The sequence below is a fragment of the Rhincodon typus genome, chromosome 9, assembly GCF_021869965.1.
Source record: "Rhincodon typus isolate 14 chromosome 9, sRhiTyp1.1, whole genome shotgun sequence".
In the NCBI taxonomy this organism is placed as follows: domain Eukaryota; kingdom Metazoa; phylum Chordata; class Chondrichthyes; order Orectolobiformes; family Rhincodontidae; genus Rhincodon; species Rhincodon typus.
Window position 1 is genome coordinate 56422036 of NC_063340.1, and position 23766 is coordinate 56445801.

The following is a 23766-nucleotide window of genomic DNA, read 5'->3' on the forward strand; positions in this document are numbered from 1 at the left end:
GGTAAGGGGCTGATGGTGGCAGCCTACATGGAACCCACTGCAGAAGATGCCAGGAGTGGGGTGATGCTGGGAGATAGGTCTGCCTGCAGTCACCCACACTGTATTGAAGTTTAAATTGAAAAACTTATACATAATTGGCTTACAGCTGACACACAATCCCTATGTCACATCAACACCAGCTCAGATATGCAGCCTTCATGGTTCCTCATGCCCTCGTAACAACCAATGAGCCTGTACTCAAACCCCATGATCACTCTAGCTCCACACTAATCCATGCATGTCTACCCCATAGACATTTATAACTCCGTGCCAACTCATGTCCATCCATGTCTCTCTCACACCTCTAATTCCTCTTCAAACTACTATATCAATTTGTCTAGTATATATCATCGGCAGACCTTAGGACCTATGTGGAGATAAGCAAAATAATTTCTATTCAATAATGTTCCAAGTGTGTATTGCAGACTTCACCATATTTTTAAAAAAATCTCATTCATAAAATTACATTTACTCTATATTTACATTTTTTTAAAGAACATACTATCTTAGAACAAACACTTCATTAAAGTGCACAACTTCTTATAACAATAAGCATTGGAATTCTTTTATATAGTCTCACTTCAAAGAGTCTATAACCACTTGTAGCTGTCAATCAAACTGAAATGGCAGACACCGTACTGTGATAATGGATGATTGTGAAACCAGTCAGTCAACAATAAATCATTAATGGAAGACCTGAGGTTTCTATCAACAGACAGAATGAAATAGCACGTATTTTATTTTAGCAACTCTGATTTTTGTTTAAAAGATTTGAAGAACAGTGTGTTCTCTTTACAGGTTACATTGATAAGTAAGTTTGACACATTATGCATTTGATTTTGACAGGTCTATTGAGAAATTTTAGGAGCTTGACAGTTAATGAGTTTATGCATTTTTAATGTACATTCATGCCTACTTTTAACCATTCAAAAAAGACCCTGACTTCTCCCACTTTGGGGCACTTTGCCTCCCACCAGAGCCATATTGAAAGGGGTACCTTAACTGCCCAAAGGTATGTACGAAGTTTAGACCTGCACATACCAGATTTACTCTGTACACTTTGTGTTTCACAATAATGGGGCACAAATATTTGACTTGAAAGAAAACAACCAATGATTAAAGTGTCAGCTGCTTCTGTGAACCACAGATTGCCTGGCAACCCCAGTCCTGTCTCCATGAAAATAGGAAGTGCTCTGTTTCGAGAGGGGCGCGAGTGGGTTGAGAGGGGGAAGTTGTGATTTTCAGACTCCTCCCGCATTTTCACCATGATGAAGAGGCTGTCTTTTGTGGTAAAAGACCAGGCCTTGCTGTGAATCTCATGTCCATCATACCTCGATTTCCCCTGGCCCCTGGATTTCAGGATAATATTAACAGATCACTGGAAAGTAGAATCTGGAGGGAAAACTGCAAGAGGCAAACAATATTGATGGATAAGAATTCTGACCCTTTTGAGAGTAGTGTGCAGGGTTTAAAGATAATCTAATCAAAACTGGTAGAAAAAAGGATTTGTGCATAGAGGACAAATTGTCATTGGACCTTATGCACTATGAACTGTGCTGGTCTCCCAGTGATTATGTTGGCTGCGCATTTGTGTGTGTCTTCCATTTTTGGGCGATTATTTATAAATGTGCCCATCTGAAAGACAGTGAGCTTCAGTTCATTTGAAACAGCTGCCTCCAAAACGGGCTAGGATAACGAATGAGACGGCAACATGCGAAATCCTGCTCTCGGGTTCCAACGTCTCTTGTTGCAGCCCCTTCCCTTTCCCAATAACCTTTGCTTTGTGAGGAAAGGTGGAGGTTTCATTCCCTTCACTGAGATTTCCCAAACCCACACAGGCCTGGTGCAACTGGTTCCCTATTGAACTCTGCCAGTCTCCTTTTGGAGCAACAGCAGGAGATTGCAACCCCTGCAGGATTTCTGTCAAAATATTTGTGCACTCGCCACATTGGAGACCTCTTGGAGAGAAACTTGCCTGCCTTTGATACATGCAAAATGAATTAGGACTACAACACAAATTGACATTTGGTTTTGAAATAATTAACTGTAAATTCTCACAAGCTGTATGAATGCCCTTGAAAATTCCTACTTGATGCCAGAAGGAAAATGTCCAGTAACAACTTTACAAAAATAATTTCACGTAATGTTGATAATATTCTCGGTAAGTAATTACTGCTGTCTCAAATCCAAAGCAAAACCTCTGTCAACTAACATGATGTTTTTTTGCGAGCCAATAATATTCAGTAATAATTGGGTCACATAATACTGTAGGGGCAATGTCACTGGACCAACAATCTGGAAGCCCAACTTGTTTTCTGAGGAAATTGCTTCAAATCTCACCCACCACATATATCCACCTCGTGGAGCTTAAATTCAATTAGTAAACGTGCAACAAAAGCTAATCTAATGATAGATGGACCATTGAAACTATGGTCAAAAATCCATCTGGTTCATTAAAGTCCTTTGGAAAGGAAACCTGTTTTTAACCTGGTGTGGCCTACATGTGAATCCAGATCCACAGCAATGTGATTGACTGACTCTTAAATACCCTCTGAAACAGCCTAACAAACCATTCAATCGTATGAGACTGCCACGAAAAATTGGAACTAGGGCAGATGAACCATCTGGCATTGAGCTATATACTGGAACCAACAACCGTAAATCCAGCTCTGTCTGTGTTGCAAGGTCCTATACTAACATCTGAGAGCTTATGCCAAATATTAGGAGAACTGTCCTGCAGTCTAGTCAAGCAATAGCTCAACTTGCCATACTCATGGGATCATACCTTAGCCAGTGCTTCTGAGACCACTTCCAAACCTGAGGTTGTGGTACAGTAATATATAGTTGCGATGGAATTCCACTTGGAGCCCTCAGCATTGATTTTAGACTCATGACATTCAATAAAGTGTGGACAAGGAGACCTCTTGCTGATGCCACTCTACCAGCCCCACCTCAGCTAATGAATCAGTACTGCTCCATATTGAACACCAAATGGGAGACGCACAGAGGGTGGTAAAAGCACAGAATGTACTCTGGGTGTGGGTCTCCAAATGTTCATCACTAAGAGTGACACAATGGCACCACGACTGACCCACTGGCCAAGCCCTAAAGAATATAGTGACTAGACTGGATCCACAGCAGGCGGTGAAAGAACTAACAAAAGGGAGAAAGTTACTTGACCTCATCCTCACTCTATATGTTGCAGGTGCATCTGTCCATAACAGTATTGATTGGGGTTACCACTGCTCACACCTTGTAGAGATGAAGTCTCATCTTTACCTTGAGAATACCCAACACTGCATTTTGTGGCATTAGCACAAGGCTAAATAAGATAGAGTAGCTGTAGAAAACCAAACTGGGTATCGGTGGGGTGCTGTGGATCATTAGCAGCAGCAATAATACATTCAAACACAATCTGTAACCTCATGGTCCCAATCTATCATCAGGCTGGGGAGCAACCCTGGTTCAGTGAAGATTGCAGAAGTACATGCCAGGAACAGCACCAGGCATACCTGAAGATGAGGTGTCAACCTCATGGAGTAACAACAAGGAATGACTTGCTTTTCTGAAGACTTATGCACGGAAATTAATCACACCCCTTAGGGAAGTTATTCCAGTACAGCTACAACACTGGCATTGACCTGACAATGTGAAAAATTGCTTAAATTTACCCTGTTCACAAAAGCAGGACAGATCTGACCTAATTACTGCCCTAGTCTACTCTCAATGACTAGCAAAGTGATCAAAGGGGTCATTGATAGTGCTGTTAAGCTTCACTTGCAGAGTGGTAACCAACTCATTGATGCTTAGTTTGGATTTCACTAGAGTCGTTTAGCTCCTGGCCTTATTACAGGCTTGGTCCAGCTTTGGATAAAGGAGCTGACTCCAGAGACAATGTTGGAATATCAAGGCAGCAACGACCAAGCATGGCATCAAGAAGCCCCCTAGCTAAACTGACATTAATGGGAATCTGAAAATAAACTCCCATCAGCTCAAGTCATGCCTCGTACAAAGGGATATAGCTATTGTTGTTGGATGTCAATCATTTCATCTCCAGGACACCTCTGCAGGAGGTTTTCAGGGTAGTGCTTGTGGCCCAACCATCTTCAGCTGCTTCATCAATAACTGTCCCTTCATCATAAGGTCAGAAGTGGGGATGTTTAGTGATGATTGCACAATGTTCAGCATCATTCACAACTGCTCAGATCCTAAAGCAGTCCATGTTCAAATGTAGCAAGACCTGGACAACTTTCAGCCATAGGCTGATAAGTGGCAAGTGACATTTATACCTCACAAGTACCAAGCAATGACTATCTCCAACAAGAGAGGATCGAACCATCAACCTTGATATTCAATGACATTGCCATTACTGAATGCCTCACTATTAACAGCCTGGGGGTTACCATTAGTCAGAAACTGAACTAGACTAGCCATATAATTATTTTCACTACAAGAGCAGGTCAGATGCTGGGAATTGTGAGCTGTGTAACTCACTTTCTGACTCCTCAAAAACTGTCCATCATCTCCAAAGCACAAGTCATGAATGCGATGACATGTACTCCACTTGACTAGATGAATGCAGCTCTAACAGCATTCAAGAAGTTAGTACCATCCAAGTAAAAGCCTGCTTTATTGGTACCCTGTTCACTTCATCTACCACCAATGCAGTGGCAGTGCTGTGCACATTCTACAAGATACACTGCAGTGACATACCAATACTCCTTCAATTGCACCATCCAAACCTGTGACCTCTACCACCATGAAGGAGAAGGAAAACAGATGCATGGGAAACAACCACCTGCACGTTCCAGTCTGTGCCACACACCATTGCTAGCTTGGAGATATATCGCTGTTCCGTCACTGTTGCTAGGTCAAAATCCTAGAATCCCCCTGCATAATAGTACCTAACCCACGTGAACTGCAGTGGTTCAAGACTGCAGCTGATCACTATAATCTCAAGGGCAAATAGGGATGCACACTGAATGGTGGCCTAGCCAGCGATGCCCACATCCCATGAATGAATAAAACTAAATTTTTTTGCTGACAGAGTAAGATCCTTGAAATGGTGCCTTTCCCCCTGTCCAAACGTTATACCATTTTCCTCAAATAAATTGTTGTTTAATAGCTTGTGATTATCTTGAAAATAATGTTGGCACCATGATAATACAGAGAAAGAATGCCTATGTTTTTAAAAATTCCTGCAAAACCAAAACAAAAGTTACCTCAAAAATTGGACCGTTGATCTAATTGGGCAGTATTCCTGGGGGCTGGGAGCCTGCCTATTTGGGAAGGCCTGCAGGTAATTTAAGTGGCATTTAAGTGGCCAGTGGTAGGCCTTTTCCAGCATCAAGGACTCCACAGCTAGATATTGGCTCTAAAAAAGACAGAATCAGAAGTCAGTACATGTCAAATGCAGGCAATATCATGGGGAATGGTGATGGCTTCTGGCAGTGTACTCGGGAAGAGGACCCAGACTGCCTATGGACCCATGCCACTAGTGAATGAGGGTAGTGGGGCAGTCTCAGATATATAGGATTGGCAGCGGGCTCACCTTTCCATTCGCTGGGACCCTCAGTCAAGCACAGGGGTGCCTTTGAAAATCTGTCATAGTGGGAAGAGACACTTAATCAGACACTAAGTGTTGATTTATGGACCCCACATGCCAGCAAGTTGGAAAAGCTGTCCACGAGCTTTCCTGTCCCAGACTTAGTTGGGGTTGAGGCGGAAAGTCGTCAGGGTTCACACAGAGAAAATTAAATTCCATCCATTACGTCTCCCTCTTCTGTCTTCCCAGTAAAGCAGCAGAATCAGCTGCACACTAATAGCTGGTCAGTCCGAAATCAAATATATCCAATCATATTGTTGGACCTTCATGTTCGTGCCTGGCCGGCTGAACGCTGGTAGCTGTGTTCTGCTTTATCACTCGTACACTCTCCAGGAAATGAATGGCTGCAGTAGAGAAGCCTAGAAGAAGAAACAGAAAGCGAGTGAGCTATCTGTCTTGCAGTTGTCAGAAACAGTAGCTTTTCCTCAAATGCAATGAGTATTTCAACTCTGCACATCAACTCTGCACAACGTGCAGAGGATGATAGGGAAAAATGTTACTGTTAATACTCATTTGTAAATGTATTCTTCATATACGTGTTTACAATTTTGTTGCAAACAGTAAACAATGAAAACCTTTTATTGAATTTGTTGGAAGTAGGTACAGCTGGACTACAGATAGTCAATTGGATGAGATGGGTTGTAGAGGTTGGTTGGCTCACTGAGCTGGTTTGTACCGCAGACGTTTCATTACCGTGCTTGGTAACATCCTCAGTGCAGCCTCCGATGAAGCGTCGGTGCGTTTTCCCATCTGATTTTTAAACACTGGGGTCCATTGAGATGGATTGCCCCATTTCCGGTTTTCCTTCGTAGTGGAATGTATATAGGGTCAAGTTCAATGAGTTTATTAATAGCATGCTTCGTGGAGTGCCATGCTTCTAGGAATTCTTGTGCCTGTCTCTGCCTAGCCTGTCCCAGGATCTTGGTGTTGTCCCAGTCGAAGTGGTGGTTCTCCTTATCCATGCGAAACAAGAAACCAGCTCGGCGAGCCAACCAACCTCAACACCCACAACCCGAGCTACAAATCTACTCCAAAACCTTAGAGATGGGTTGTACTCATCTTCAATGTGTCATTCCTTCAGTGTAACACTCCCTGATATATCATGAGTGGTGATGGATCACACATTGCTCATAACTCTTTCTAACAGCAGGTTGTACAAAACAGCCTATTCAACTGATATCTCAGTAAAGTTTATTTTATGTGTGATTTCAACAGCCAGGGAAAGCTTTGGTTACAACATTTTGATTGGTCTCCTGTGAATGTATTTAATTTGTGTTGTATACTCAAGACTGTAGAAATGCAAATATTACTTGTAAATCACAATGAAGGACATAAGGTCTTTTCTGATTGAAGAATAAATTGCAACATGTGCAAGATGTGGAGTAGGAGGGTTGTCAATGCGCAGTTGTATCTATATGTGTGATCTTTGCTGGCATATCTTGAGTATTTACTGAACAACTTGAATAAAATATTTCAGAAATATGTATGATCTCCATGGCTATACTGTGTTTGTAGTCCGTGGCAAAGGACAGGCGTCCCATCATCAGGTTTAATGTTGGAAGTGCTTGTCGCAATTCAATTTATTTCAAACTTTTAAGATTTTAAGAGCATGACGGTTATGCGGAAACTGTATAAAACATTGGCTAGGCCACAGCTAGTGTATTGTGTGTGGTTCTAGAACCCACATCATAGGAGAGATGAGAATGCACTGGTGGAGGTTGCAGAGGAGATTTACCAGGATGTTGCCTGGACTGGAGAGTTTTTATTTTGAACAGAGATTGGATGGTGTACGGTTGTTTTTCTTGAAGCAAAGAAGACCGAGGACAGCATGATTGAGATGTATACAATTGTGAAAGGTATAGATAAGGTAGACAGGAAGAAATGTTTTCCAGGGTGGATCGATCAATGATTAGTGATTTACAGTAAGGGGTAGGAAGTTTAGAGGGAATCTGAGGAAAATTTCTTTCACCCAATGGGTGGTGGGAATTTGATACTCACTAACTGTAAGGATAGTAGAGGCAGAATCGCTCATAACATTGAAGAAGGATTTAGATATGCCCTTGCTTTGCCAAGGTAGACAAGCCATGGCCAAATACTGGAAAATGGGAACAGAATACTTAGGTACTTGTGTTTGACTGGTGCAGACTCAACAGGCTGAATGGCCTTTTTCTTTGCTGTAGATCTCGATGACTACAACTCTAAACTGAGTCAAGCTTTTCAGAATTTTAAATGTACTGAGGAAAGTGTATCACCTTGAAGCAAAAATAAATAAATCCAACCAATAAAGTCAGAGCACTCAGTTTTTACTCCATCAGATTGTAACACACGATAGTAGTGGATGGGGGTAGAGGAACAGGAGTATTCAATTTAATCATGGCTGATCTATATCTCATTTCCATTTTTCCATAATTTCTTTAAAGCATTCAGCACTGTGACCCAATGAAAAATCTATTATTACAGTCATTAAAATTTCAATTGTTCTAATATTCACATCAGACCTTGTTCCAGTTTTCCACTTCCCATTGTGATAAAACTATTCTTTGGATAAGATTTCAATTTTTTTCAATATTGGCTCAGAATTTCGCTCCCTACTCTGCTTTCCTATCCATGGTTTTGGAGTTTGTTATTCAAAGGCAAAATAAGATTAGTTGAGGACCTATTCACCTTGTATCCCTTAAACTGGCTGCCTCATAAATTCAGTTTAGTTCTACAAAAAGGTTCCTTTTGACTTCCTTCTGTCCACAAGTCAGCTTCCTAAAAGAGTTCCTTTGCTCCATCTAACATACTCTGTCAGAAGGAGGTTCTACAATGTACTCACTAAGGCAATACAGGCTGTCTATTTGCCGGATTCCATGTAGTGACACTTCACTAGTACATGCATTAAAGTTCTGACCAATAACAAAAATCTGTCCCATTCTTAGGGAAAAGAATGACCTTTGATTGGTGTGGATGTTATCAGAAAAAAATTTACCATTCTTACATTTTTATCCTCAGATTCTAAAATCTAAAGAACCTTCGTCTCCATCCCAGCGGTATATTGACAGTAAAGTAGTACGAACGAGAACAGAAGGTGAATGGCTTTCCTTTGATGTCACTGAGACAGTTAATGAATGGCTTCTCCATCGAGGTAAAGTGTTGTGGTATTAACTTTTATTTATATGGTAATATTATTCCAAAGTATATTTTAACAGTATCAATTTTGATTTTGTAAATATGCATAATGCAGTGCATTAAGTTGTTCAATATTTTGTGTTTTGCAGACAGAAACCTTGGATTTAAGATAAGTCTACATTGCCCATGTTGTACATTCGTGCCTTCAAATAATTATATTATACCGAATAAGAGTGAAGAGCTGGAAGCTAGATTTGCAGGTAAATAATGTAAAATTTACAAATAACCTCACATAAATTACAATATTTCATGCCATCTATCCAGGGCAACAGCACTTCCTTCAGTTCTGGAAATTGTTAGTTTCAGCTTCCATTGTCTGGTTAAGGCCTGTGTTGTAATTTCGTGTACAGTTTTCTTTGATCCTGTGTCATCTGTCATTTAATGTAGCCATTTTGAGTTTTGCTAATAGATAGTATTGGCTTTGGTCTTAATTTTAGGATTACATAGCACAATGGCTCATGTGAGGGCCCAGTGGTTAGCACTGCTGCCTCACAGCGCCAGGGACCCGGGTTTGATTCCATCCTCAGACGACTGTCTGTGTGGAGTTTGCACATTCTCCCTGTGTCTGCGTGGGTTTCTGCCAGGTGCTCCGGTTTCCTCCCACAGTCCAAAGATGTGTAGCTTAGGTGGATTGGCCATGCTAAATTACCCGTAGTGTTCAGGGATGTCCAGGTTAGATGCATTAACCATGGGAAATGCAGGGTTATAGGGTAGGGGGCTAGGTGTTGGTGGGATGCTGTTTGGAGAGTTGTTTTTGACTTGTTGGGCTGAATGGCCTGTTTCCACACTATAGGGATTCTAGTCTATCAGTTAAAATGACATTGGAACAAAATCAATTCTACCTGCTATAATTTTATTGCATATGTAATTTTGAATGGATTTGGCAGCAAAATATTCACAATTTGCACTGACAGAATGTCGTGATTGATCATTCACTAGCAGATAGACCAGGACTGAGAAAGAATTGTCTAATCTCCAGTTTGTAATTAAGAAGATAGAAGATAGTTACCCGTTATAATATATTCAAAATGAACCAATCTCCTTGCTAGTTTGTGAGGTGTTTGTACAAAGTAGCCACTGTGTCCTATATGGACATTCACTAAAATTGTTGAGTTTTCCAAAAGAAAGAGGATCAAATTTGAACAATGCCACCAAAACTTGCCAAATCACATACTGATCTTCAGAGAGAGTCCGTGGAGAGACTTTTTTGACATAAAAAACAAATGCTCTCGATACTTAAATATATATTTTAAAACAGATCCTTTGTACAGCCAAGAATTTTTAAAACTTCTCCAAGTATTTTCCTCGTAACTGCTTTGGGATGAAGACATTCATTCTCCAATGTCAGCGAGAACTACTTCTTAAAAACAAGAAATAGATAATTACTCTGAAAATATTTTTCCATTTTGTGACAGTGGGTCGCAGGTTCATGTTAATGGGAATGACTTGTCTGACTGGTTAGTTTACTACTGTTGTTTTAATATGGCTTGTGTCTTTTGATAAACAATAATTGTCCAGTTCTTCATAACATAAATATTCCAACAAAGCCAAACCAATGAATCTAAATTGCTATTTAATAGCAGTGAGAAAATGGTAACAAAAGTGGACTGGTGCCAAAACAGTATCTGGAGAATAGTACTTTGATATTCTTAGACTAAAATGAATCAACTATAAGCCGTAATATGACTTCTTAACATTTGGCTTTATGTCCATCATGGGGCTGAGCTGTTTTTAGACTTATGTTAGTTCTTTCTAAAACTCCTTTTTATTGACTTAACTTCTCTGTATCGTTGCTAGGACCGCCATTGGAATTCAGGATTTTGAGCAGCTGTAACTGCATTTAGTACAGCACTACAGTAACGTACATTACAGTTGCTGGAAAAATGAATCTTGCTACTGGAAACAGTAAGCATTCCAGAGATTCCTTAAGTTAACAGACCTTAGTTAGGTCATATTTATGGAATTTCACAGTAATGTAACATTGAATCTTTTAAGTTCTAACAATTAAGTAAAGTATTTTAGTTACCAGGAGAAACACTTAAACCCAAGTGAAAATCTGAGAGCCCTGAATTGAAGCATTCAGTGGCCTTAATTAGTGTAACCAATTATTAAGTTATTTTCAAAGCAGTATCTAAACGGGAGTCCTGAGGCAGGACTAAAAGAGAGCTTGAGAAATTAGCCATGACCCCTTTAGCTCAGGTTCAGTGCCATTTTGAGTTTCTTGCCTTCAAAAATTTTAGCATGCTGTTTTATTAATGTCAGATTTTACCCATTTAAGGTCTCTCTTGGAGTGATGAATCCCCTTAAAAATAAAGGCTGCCAGTGCAAATGGACCAAATGGATTGATTTTCTTCACTGCTGTCTGCCCAGGCATGAGATAGTCTGGGTAAATGTTCAGATGGGTGCACCTACACCTCTGATGTAGTTCCATTCCACTGACAACATCAAGGACCAGCAAACAGGGGCAGGAACAGGAATACAGCTATAAAATTAAATTAAGGACTTCTGTTGGGAAACTTCCAGACCTGAAAATCTAATATGAGCTACAATAAAATGTAGCCCAGTTACCTTTTTTCAGATTTTACTGTGCTGACTGGGTACCCTCAGATTTTCCAATCCATGAGGTATAAGGTACAAGACCCACCTTCTCTGATGAAAAGAAGTGCATCTGAGATGTACACGCAGGAACTTGAGAGGCAAGACATTTTTTCACCTCATTACCATGCATTTGTTGGGCCTGCATCTTCCATTGCCACTTGCACTCTTTGTTAGTGCAAGTTGGTTGATACAAATTTCTTCATTTTAGTCAAATACAAACTGAAGCAAACTGACTGGCAATCTAGTGGAAAATCTACAGTTCCCGATGGATTATGTGTCTGATTTTTGTTGGCTTAGCCTGAGATAAATTTTACTCTTAAAGGGATATTTCTGTTAATTGCTAAGCAGCTTCCAAGTTTAATCTTTGGTATGTGCTGAACTAGCTGTAATGTTAACACTGGTCTTAGCCCAGGGGTTGAGGCAGGGACAGGAAAAAGAGAGAGTGACCCTTCCTCACCTGAAACTTTAACTTTGATTTCTCTCCGCAGAGGCTGCCAGATCTGCGGAGCTTTTCCCGCAATTTCTGTTTTTGTTTCTGATTTAGAACATCCGCAGTTCTTTCGGTTTTTATTTAGAAAGATGATCTGCAGCAGGCTGCTGATGGCATTGCTGCTCCTTCTCCTTTTGTTGCTCAACAAGGTTCAGGGTCGAACTGCATTAGCGGCTCCAGCGGTGTGGAGACGGTTGACAGCTAGATGATAATCAAGTCCAAGGGAGCACAAATGTCGTTCAAACATTAGGAATCACTTCTAAATCCGAGAAAGCAAACTCTCAGGTTAAATTCTCTTTTTATTGCATAAAACAAACCTATCCACAAGCATATACAAAGCTCAGTCTGTTCCGTTCAATCTTTGCAGAGAGAAAAAAGGCACAAGCGACATATTGGAATTTGACATGCCGTAGAACTTTCGTGCAGTTGCAAAAAAAAATGGTGTTTTTAACTCATGCAGGAAACATATATTGGACTCATTCACTGAGGCAATGGAGCAACTGTCATATCTCAGTATTTCAAGGCTTCCCAGTCTGACCATTCCATAGTCCCGTTAACTCTAACTGTGCTCTCGAGTTGTTAATCCTGGTGATTTTCAGATAGGCCGTGAAAACTGTGCATTGGCAGTTAAAGCGAGAATCCAGGTTAAAGCTGCAGACATTTGCATATTTAAATCACAGACCTGCTTGTCCCGTGAAGGATACCTACACATTCAAACCCATGCCCCACTTAAATGCAGAAGTCAGTGTGTTCCTGCTGCATTCCCATTTTTGATGTTCTTTGCACACTGACACCTGCAGCCCTCTTACAGGTTAAAATGTCCCCCAGTTATCTTAGCTGCTCAGTATTAAAGGAGAGCAAATAGATACTAACCAGTTCAGATGGGCCATTCTGCTTGCGTTGATATGACTTTTACTGTCAGGCTGAATTTTATTAGCATCCAGGACGGGCTAATTGCACAGGTGACATGAATGCTATTGTTTTCCAGAGCCCTTCCTCTCACTAGGCAGTGAGGAATATCAGAATTTATTCAACGTGCTTTGGCAAATTCTGGACAACACACTAAATAAAATGTTTGTTACTGGAACATCAAATCTGTACCAGGCAAAACGTTTCAATTTTAACTTCGAATAAGTCAAATGTCTGACCTGGTTTTGCAGAAGGCCTGATGCTATAATGAAATGTACTGAAGGAAGGAATATGCATTACGACCTTTTCTAACTGGAGTTCTTATTTTTAAAGGAATTTATGACAACTATCCAAGAGACTATTCCAGTGGTGATATGAGAAAAATGAAAAGTAATGGAAAAACGGCACACCTTCTCCTCATGCTACTACCAACCTATAGGCTAGAATCACAACAATCTAGTCGACGGAAGAAACGTGCACTGGATGCTGCATTTTGTTTTAGGTAATGTATATGCACACATTGCGTATCCTTCAGCCCTAAGTGTCACTGTATACTCACCACGTTTTGAGGTTTGAAGTGGAATGTTTCTAAACACTAAGGCTCTATCAATCAACTTAGTTGCTACTGCTACTATTAATGATAGGTATTAATATTAAACACCTTTCCATAGTTTTTTTTGTTTGGTGGGGGGAGGAGAATATTCATCAAATTCAGATAATAATTGGGAAGATCAAAACTATGTCTTAGCTTTTCCTTATGTATTTATTTCAGTTGTCACTGGCAACATGCTGACATTGCTCCATTATTGTGTCAAGTCCAATCCTTTACCTCTTGATCGATGCCAAGATGAGTTTTTAAACCTATAGCCTCTCCAACACAATGATCAACTGCTTCCACCACTGTAACAACATCCACTATCTCAACTTCTACACTTTTGTAACTCTCAGAAAAACCATGATCACTTTACACTCAATTATCTCAGTGTTCTTTTGCTTGGTGTAGCACTCTCCAGCAAGAATTCCACTCACCCAAAATTCTACTCCCATGCCAACTCCCAATCACCCATTGTTAACATTAGTTATGTTTATTTGTATGCATGCAGTGGGCATTAACTGGAGATTCACTTATCTTATGTAAATAGACACAGACTGAAAGTGAGAGTGTTGGGTTAAGAGAGGCATGTTTAAAATTCGTCATCTAGATGCAGTAATTCAGTTTGCCCTTTTTTATGTTTCCTGGTTATGCATTTTTATGGGTTTACAATTTTTTTTTATTTCTACTGCTCTCTGTAAACTGTCTGCAGATTCCACTTTCATTGCATTAAACATTCTAGTGCTCTGCAAAATACAGACCATACTATAGAAATTGGATCATTGGCCTCTTAGCTGAACTCATAGTCTACTTGTTTGTAATTGCCCTTGTTTCCTAATTTTATTCATTAATGCTTTTATCTACATGCATTTTTCTGCTTATTTTATCTCTAAAATCTTACTATTATTCTCCATAACCTGTCTGGTGTTATTTGGTTTGTATAATTTTTGTTTCACTCTTTACTACTTTTGAGACCACCTTCATGTATAGCTAATCTCTTACAAACTTTAGTAATCATTAGATCTCCTGACAAACTCAGCCTTGTTTGCCTTTCCCCTTTACTTGGATGTTTAAATTTGCTCTTAGCAAGGACAAATAAAGACCACCCCTTCTGTACATCTTTTACCTTCCCACAGAATTTGCCCATGTCATGGAAATCTGAACCTTTCACTTCTGCACCACTTTTTGACCTAAACTTTGACGACTGTAGCCTTTCTGTCTCTAACCAGTTGAGCGCATGGAACCAGGAGTAACCCTGTGATACTATCTTTGATGCCTAGTGCTGCAACTGTTGACAGTCAAATTCCTTCTGAAAGACTGCTATATTATTGTACCCTTTCTATGTTGATTGTTCTGATATGAAGTATAACTTTGAGCTGATCACACTTTGCCAAAGTACATGGAATGTAGCACACTGTTTGGGACTGCACGCTTCACTGAAAAAGTTTCAATCTAGCACCTGATTATGAGTTTCCTACAATAATAACCAAATTGCTGTCCTCATGGTCTTATCTTTTTTACTTGTTTTATTTGTGACTGTCTTCCCCATGCTACCTTCTTTATCTCAGAGCCATTCAGTACAATTCAAATGAGTGCCTTTTCATGCCAGTTTTGACCAGATGTCTATTCCATGCTATAGATAAAGAAACATTTTTGATGTGTAGAACCAAGTAGACAAAAAGACTGCTTCACGAAAAAGCCTAACAAGAAAATATAAGTGGGAGGTTTAATCTTAGAAAGTTAATCCACCTCCATCCTTCTAAGTTCTCAAGGAACACTGATGGGATCCTAGATGATGCAGTGACCTTTGTGAATGGGTATTAAGCATTCCTCAAGACTAAAGATAAAAAAAACTTTCTAACAATTATAAACCTTCTCATTATTTCAAGTAGCAAGTTAATTTTCACAAAGTAATTCACAAGGAAAAATGGTTGCCCAATTAAAGGGCAGAGCTCTGTACTTCTACTTATTTGCCGAATTAGCCATTCTCAAATTCATATTCAGAGCTTATCTTCCTTCTAGCATAAATGCTTAAATGTTATCTTGCTTTTCACCTTCCCAGGTGACATGCCCTGTTTTCTAGCAAAAACAGTGGGCAAGTGACCTAGTGCTAGGTCTCCCTTAAAATGACTCCTGAGCTAGTCCCTAGCAGGTGACTCAACCACAAATTTCCCCTCTTTGAATATAGGAACAGACCTAACTTTTGTCATATGGCTACCTCTAATAGCCTTGAATTGGAATAGTTCCTCTATGCACTGTAATCTATATTGTATCTCCAACTGGTAAAGCTAGTTGTTTATCTTTTTATGAACTCATAACAAAGGTATAAACATAAACAAAAAACAAAATTGTGACAATGCTTAAGTTTTTCTGTACTGAAAGTCTTAGCAAGTAATTTCTGCCTGAAAGTAGCCAACAAAGCAATGATTACAACTTGAAAAAATGTTCAGTTAAATCAATGTCATGAAAGATTTTTCTATCAGCATAATAGGCTATAAAGGCTAGGTTATAAAGTACTATAACTAGATGTGAGCTTCTCATCCACTTTGTTATCTTTTTAGAAGTGAAACCTGTATCTAATGGAAGTGTTTCAAATTTGCATTTTTTGCTAATTTTAGTGAAAATATAGGCATTAGTAGAAACAGAGAATACTATATTGTACTACATCTCATTTTTCTTTCTCAAATTAGAAAGACAAGCAATATTTTCTCAACTTGCAAACCTTAATATATTACAATCTTCTACAAACCCTTTTAGGTTTAATTTTATTGGTCTGAAAACATGATAATTGTTTTTCATTCATTTATGGAATGAGTGTCATAAGCTAGGCCAACATTTATTGTCCATTCCGATTTATTCTTGAGAAGGTGGCAGCGAGTCTCCTTCTTGAACCACTGCAGTTCATGTTTTGCTGAGGAAGGGGGTTCCAGAATGTTGACTCAGTGACTGTGAAGGAAAGGCAATATAGTCCCAAGACAGGATGGCTTGGTGAAAATCTTGCAGGTGGTGATGTTCCCATGTATGCGCCGCCTTTGACCTTCTAGCTAGTAGAGGTAGTGTGTTTGAAAGATGCTGTTTAAAGAGCCTTCATGAGTTGCTGCAATGCCCCTTGTAGATATTCACACTGCTGCTACTGTGAATTGGTGGTGGAGGCACTGAATGTTGAAGGTGTTAGACGTGGTGCCAGTTAAGTAGGCTGCTGAGTTTCTTGAGTATTGTTAAAGCTGCACTCATCCATTCGAGTGGAATTATTCCATTACACTCTTTGACTTGTGCCTTGTAGATGATGGACAGGCTTTGAGATATCAAAAGATGAGTTACTCACAGCAGAATTCCAGCCTCTGGTCGCTCTTGCACCTAAAAAAACCGGCATGCCCGGTTCAGTTTCTGCTCAGTGGTAAACCCCAGATTGTTGATTGTGGGGAACTCAGTGATGGTAATGCCTTTGAATGACAAAGCACAATGGTTATATTCCTTCTTGTTGAAGATATAATCTTCAATGAAGATCCCACTTCTGACCTTTTGATAGAGGGAAGGTCACTGATGAAGTAGCTGAAGATAGTTGGGCATTGGTCACTACAATGAGGAACTCCTTCAGGGTGTCCTGGAGCTGAGGTGATTGACCAGATGCCACACTTAGAATAGAATCATAGAATCCTTACACTGTGGAAGCAGGCCATTTGGCCCATCAAGTCCACGCCAACCCTCTGAAAAGTAGCCCAGCCAGACCTGCCCTATCTCTTAACCCTCAATTTCCCATGGCTAACTCACTTAGCCCTCACATCCTTGGAGACTATGGGCAATTTAGCATGGCCAATCCACCTAACCTGCACAGCTTTGGATTATGGGAGGAAACTGGAGCACCCAGCAAAAACCCATGCAGACATGGGGAGAATATGTAAACTCCATACAGACAGCCACCTGACAGTGGAATTGAACCCAGGTCCCCTGGCGCTGTGAGGCAGCAGTGCTTACTACTGTGCCACCCCACTTGTCATCAAGGACAGTCACTCTCACTTTCCCTATGGACTTCAGCTCTTTTATCCATGTTTGGACAAGGTTTTAATGAAGTCAGGAGCTGAGTGGGTCTGGTGGAACACAAACTGAGTGTCAGGAAGCAGTTGAATAAGTGATGTTCGATAGCACTGTCAATGACACCTTCCACCACTTTGCTGTTGATTGAGAGTAGACTGAGGGGACAGTCATTGGCTGGGTTGATTTTGTGCTACTTTTTGTGGACTGCACAAAGCTGGGCAATTTTCCACATTGCTAGGTAGATGTCAGTGTTATAACTGTACTGGAACAGATTAGCACAAATGCAAATAAATACCTTTGGAGCAACTGCATTGTTTTGCTTTTCCAAAGAATATTTTGGGACAGGTTCAAGGTATAATTTTACTGTAATTATTTATTATGTTTTATTTAAACATATCTGATTGTGCAAATTATTTTCTGTTCCTCCAAAGCTGGCAAATATAAACAATAAATGTAAAGTAGCTATCCAGAGGAGAACTAGTACATTTCAGTGAGATCCTCCATTAAACTCAAGGTATTGAATTTAATCATGGATTTAGGAAACTACTGCTTCAATTGCATTCCTGATTGAATACATTCAGATCAGCTTCCTCAATGTAGTCAGTTAGTGTAGGAAAAACAGCAGCCCAATTGCACTCAACAAGGTCACTGTCAAATAATCAAGATGAGTACTGACCAACACCTTGTACAGGAATGATGAAATCTCCTTTGATTTATCCTCTATCTCGCTGTTTTTGCAAACATATTGTCATTTGTCTTTTATTACAGTCAAACAGTGAGCTGATAGCCTTATACAATTTTCCAGAACTGATGTGTTTATCCGCTGAGTCTTGCTAGATTTCAAAAAAAAACAAACCGCTTTAAAATATTTTTGTTCTGTATTTAATTTGAGTCTCCAGCCCCACACCAACATTGATGAATCTTTACTGCCCTCTGGAGTGGTACAATAAGGCATTCAGCTGTACCAGTTGTATGAAAGTTCAGGGAGAGATGGGCAATAAATGCCAGCCTCTCCAGCCCCACCCATAGCCTGAGAACCATACTTAAAGGAATCATGTTTTAGGCAGACTGTTGCTTAAGTCAGAAACTTCAGGAGATAAGGGGGAAGTAAAGCAGAAATTGAAAAAGAAAGTGCCTGTTACTTAAATGTGAATATTTGTCCATTGAACAGAAGCGTACAGGATAACTGCTGCCTACGCCCACTATACATTGATTTCCGGAGAGACCTGGGGTGGAAATGGATTCATGAACCCAAGGGCTATCAGGCTAACTTCTGTGCTGGGGCCTGTCCTTACTTGTGGAGTTCAGATACTCAACACAGCCGGGTGAGTGCTGTTTGTGAGTGTACAAAGGCAATCCCACTATTGCATTGAATAGTTTAAACATTTTTTTATCTTTTACATTGCTGTTAAATTGCAGTTGTGTCATGCAGTTTGATTACATTTGCGCCAAACTAGAAAAACAACCATCATATGTTATCACATTTATATTTTCTACAATCCATTTTTAATGATTAAAGATGTGTAAAAATGAACAGTTATGCTATGGAAATACGAGGATCGAGCAATGCAAACACAATTTTATCATCTAAAATCCGAAGATTTGTTTTTGAAGGAGAAAAGAGTCGGGGTGTGGTCCACCTTGGCCCGATTTCTATGAAATTCTTTTCTTGAATTAGCAAGCTTTGTCAGGCTAGAAGCAGTATCACTTTTCATCTGCACAGTGTTCTGTAAATTTAACTGTTCTGGGCTCAAAATATGTAGTGAGAAACCACAATGCAGTTGGAAAACTGGATGCTTGACAATGCAATTCAGACAGTAATGCATTCAATTAGCCAAATGAGAGAACAGCAAAAAAGTCAAATCTTTACCCTTGGTACTCTCATCCTACGTATCTGAGGCTGCAGACCAATTATTACAACTGTTATTAGCATAATTATTAGGACTATTGGTATAACATAACACTTTCAACCAATCCATTATATGAAATGTTATTAAAGCACTGTGTTCATAGAATCAGGCCATTCAGCCCATTGAGTCTGCACTGACCCTCCAAAGAGCATCCCACCCAGACCCATTCCCCCTTACCTTATTCCCTGTAACCCTGCATTTCCCATGATTAATCCACACAACCTACATATCCCTTGGCACTATGGGCAATTTAGTGCAGCCAATCCATCTAACCTGAACATCTTTGGACCATAGGAGGAACCCAAACCACTCATAGGAAACCCAGACACACATGGGGAGAATGTGCAAACTCCACACAGACGTCGTCCAAGGCTGAAATTGAAACCAGGTCCCTGGTGCTGTGAGACAGCAGTGCTAACCAATGAGCCACCATGCCACCCTGTTGCCCCATGCATGTACAAGAAATGAATTCCACAGACCTCCAATACAACAGTATTCTCATTCCATGTTGTTCACATACAACTGTGTACCCACTTCAAACTGTTCCTGTACAACATTAACTATCTGTACACTGTTCTTAACCAGTAGCGTACCTCACACTGTTTCCATACAGTAGGGTAACCCTGCACATTGATCCTGTGCAGCCCGAAACATCAGCCTTCCTGCTCCTCTGGTGCTGCTTGGCCTGCTGTGTTCATCCAGCTCTACACCTTGTTATCTCTAATATTCCATTGTAGCAGTTGATCCGTTCTATAATTTTCCTGTAGAAGAGCACCTCTAATTCACATTGTTGTCAGACAAATACTCATACTTGCTTAGCAAAGATCCAAAAGAACTGCGGACGCTGGAAATCTGAACCAAAAACAGAAATTTCTTGAAAAATTCAGCAGGTCTGGCAGCATTTGTGGAGAGGAAGCACACTTAACGTTTTGGAATATTAACTTTGCTTTCTGTCTATGGATGCTGCCAGATCTGCTGAGTTTTTCCAGCAATTTCTATTTTTGTTCCTTTTACTTTCTATTATTCCGATAGTTTCCATTATCGGAAATATTTCTGTTCAAGAAAATATCTGTTTCACCTTATTCCTTGAAAGTTGATACTAGTTCACAACTAGTTTTCATTGAAGATGAAGGCAAACAATGCCGAAGGCATTGTAACATTTCCCAAAATGTTTTTATTTTAAAACAGCTGGTTGTCCATTTAATTGTTCTGAATAAGTCACTGGATCCAAAATGTTAACTGATTTCTCTCCACAGATGCTGCCAGACCTGTTGAAATTTTCCAGTAATTTTTGTTTTTGTTTCAGATTTGCAGCATCTGCAGTCCTTTCAGTTTTTTTTGCCTATTTAATTGGTTTATCTTGCACTAGTTTTGTAAAACCATTTTGAAGTTGATAAGCAGAAATTCTGGGGTGTTAAATCTCATCCTATGGGTAGGTTAAGATAGTAGCAGTCAAACCCATTGAGCCAGTCGTATCTTGGCAGTCATTTCAATTACATTGAAGCCCTGAGCAACAACTCATTTTGAGCGCAATCAGCAGAACCACTTGCAGTTCACTTAATAATTTTTTTAGGTAAAGAAGTAAAGGAATTAGAGATATAACACAGCTCTGTTTTATCCCTAGGAGACAGTCAAAATATTTATCGATGCCAAAAGGTGACATACTGTAGTAATGGCAAAATTTACTTCAGCATTTCACACATTGCCATGGATTTATATTAAATATTTTCACTGCCATCTGTGACCATCAATAGGGTTGAGTGTTCTTTAAAAGTCAAGAACACCCTGTATGTGGTATCTTTTTTATTGGTAGAATGTTTCTGTGATGTTACCATAAAATCATATTTCAGAATCTGACATGGTAGGAAAATTGCATAACAATTCTCTTTTGCTTATTCAACGGGTCAATGGTCAAGTTGCAAAACTGCCTTTGTCCCAGTATGGCAGGATTTATTTAAGATACTTCTCAAGTGACCATTCACTCTTTGTTTCAGCAACATGTCAACTTCCTACCAGAATGACGCCAGGGCAGCTGACTCTGTTTTTCAAAAAGATTATTTGGCAGACTAAATGATATTTTTCTTTATTTCAGATACTTAGTCTGTACAACAATATAAACCCTGAAGCTTCTGCCTCCCCATGTTGTGTTTCTCAAGACCTGGAGCCACTCACTATTCTCTACTTCGTTGGCAAAGTTCCCAAAATTGAACACCTTTCGAACATGGTAGTTAAGTCTTGCAAATGCAGCTAAGAATGAATACAACTTCCCTGAAAATCCCAGGTTCATCAGTGTTAAACAAAAGAACAATACATGGTACTAGTTTGAACTATTTGGAACATTTTTTTTTCGTTTAACTACCAACAGAAGCAAAAGGAAATAAAATGTACATTGAAGGCTTTATTCCTATCCTTCACCTACTAATTTAGTGTGATAGATGAGACACAGAACCTTTAAATTTAAAAGACAAAAACACTGGAAAAATTGTAAGTGTTAATATGTGAAATAAAAAGAGTCCCACTTAGTGGAAATGCTGTACAGGTCCCGTGCCTTACTTGATCTCTTGTGTATTGTTATGCAATTGGCATCCTATGTATACTCCTTTGTTAGGGCACCAACAAAGTCAAATGTATTACTGATATGTTCATTGTGGGGATGTGTTATTGGGTCAAGTGATGGGAAATGACAGCAAGCTTTGTAATGAGCAAGCAAGTGTCCACTTGCTATCAGTCATGTATGGTATTGGTCAAAGGAATGCTGATAATAAAAATTTGTACTTAAAAATGTGCATATTACAAATAAGAAGAAACATCAGGTGGAGCACTTCAAACCCAAAGGTTAGCATGTTTATAGGAGATGTGTCCAATGAAGTAGATGCATTCCTGGAGAGAAAAGAGATTGAGTGACATGGTGAGAGGGTTGAAAGTTGGGATTGATTTTTCAAAAAAGGGATTGACTGTTAGATTTGATGCCCTTTCCACTTATGCCCAAATATTTTACTCTCTGGATTAGCTTCAACAAATTCATAAGCACATTACCTGGAATTTGTCACCTCTGCTTCTGGAGCAGAGATTTATTCGGCAGTGGTGCTGATTGGAAAATCATTCATAGAGATTGACATGGTTGATTTCATTTTCCAGCGTAAATCAATGACTGTAATATCAGGAATGCCATAAATTGAACTCACTACATTATGGTAAATCTTTCTTTCTAAGGCACCTTTGCTGATATTTTCCACCAGACATTGGTTTTCACAAATTTGTAAGTACATTTCCAGATAGTAGAAATTGTGAAGCTGCACTCCAGCATAGATCAGATAACAGGTTACAGAGGTCAGCAAGCACAATTTGTGGACTCATAATATTCAAGACATTAAAAACAGAAATGCAGCGCCTCAGGCGCATTGATCTTTCTGCCATGTCTTCAATCTGCACTCCTGCTGAGCCAGACTGCTCATAAGAAGCAGACTGCTCCAAATCTGGAGCTGATACATTTGTAAATTTTCAACAAAAAATTCAGAGAGCAAAATACAGGGGCTTATGACCTTTGATGTCTCTGTTTCTGGAGTTCCATATTTCGACTTCATCTGTAGGAGCAGTTGAGGAAATACCCCTTTCTCCCAAACACCATTTATGATAATCTGCTAAATTATACTGGCTTTATCCTCCCTGTAAATTGAGCATCAGCCAATTTACAAAATTCCCACTCCAAACCTGCTCATAACTTCTGTTTTTGAATGACTTGTTTTTTTTTTCTGTTATCACTTAATTATAAGTGAACAGTTAGCAACACAAAATTGAAATGTGTACAGTATTGTTAAAAATAAAGAAAATAGCACAACAATGTGAAAGTGATGCTTCTGTTTACACCAAGCTTGAAATATTGTATCTGTAAGGGCAGTCCCAGGCTGTAACATCCATCTGATTGGAATACATGATTTCTTTTTTAGGCTGAGGTCTGGCTAATAATAATAATAAGACAATACCCTTTTGGTCCAGGATCACACTAAGATTGCTATAACATGTTGCAATATGGAATGAGAAAATGTGGGCCCATGTCTGCTGCACTTCACATGGTAAACTTTCTCTTTTAAGCCAAGACCAAGTATTTCCTCACAGGAAGGAGAAAGAAAACCAGGTTTCGTAGTTCCATAGAAACCAAGGGGATGAAAGATTATCAGTTGTATGCAGGAATGTAGAGTTCAGGCTACAATAAGATCTGTTGCGATCTTATTGAATAGTGGAGCATGCTTGAAGGGCTAAGTATTCATTCCATATATAAACTATATTGAAATTCCTATGATTTTAATAGAACCCCTTAATAAACTTTATGAATACTAGGATAGTCCTCTTTCCCAAGACATTTTCCTTTCTTTTTCTCACTGTAAAGCAATGGGAAAGGGAAGTTCTGGAAACATTC

The 23766-nt window shown here is 39.5% G+C and overlaps 1 protein-coding gene across 2 annotated transcripts in view; it reads left to right on the forward strand.

Moving 5' to 3' along the window:
• tgfb2 (transforming growth factor, beta 2) overlaps nt 1-23187 on the forward strand; it is a 91192-nt gene extending 68005 nt beyond the window's left edge. For both annotated transcript variants that reach the window (XM_020511163.2, XM_020511170.2), the window contains 5 exons: nt 8639-8771; nt 8905-9015; nt 13146-13314; nt 18611-18764; nt 21442-23187. In XM_020511163.2, coding sequence (XP_020366752.1) covers nt 8639-8771; nt 8905-9015; nt 13146-13314; nt 18611-18764; nt 21442-21600 — 726 coding nt within the window. In that variant the 3' untranslated portion in view covers nt 21601-23187. The remainder of the gene's footprint in view (nt 1-8638; nt 8772-8904; nt 9016-13145; nt 13315-18610; nt 18765-21441) is intronic.
• The last annotated feature ends 579 nt before the right edge of the window (nt 23188-23766 follow it).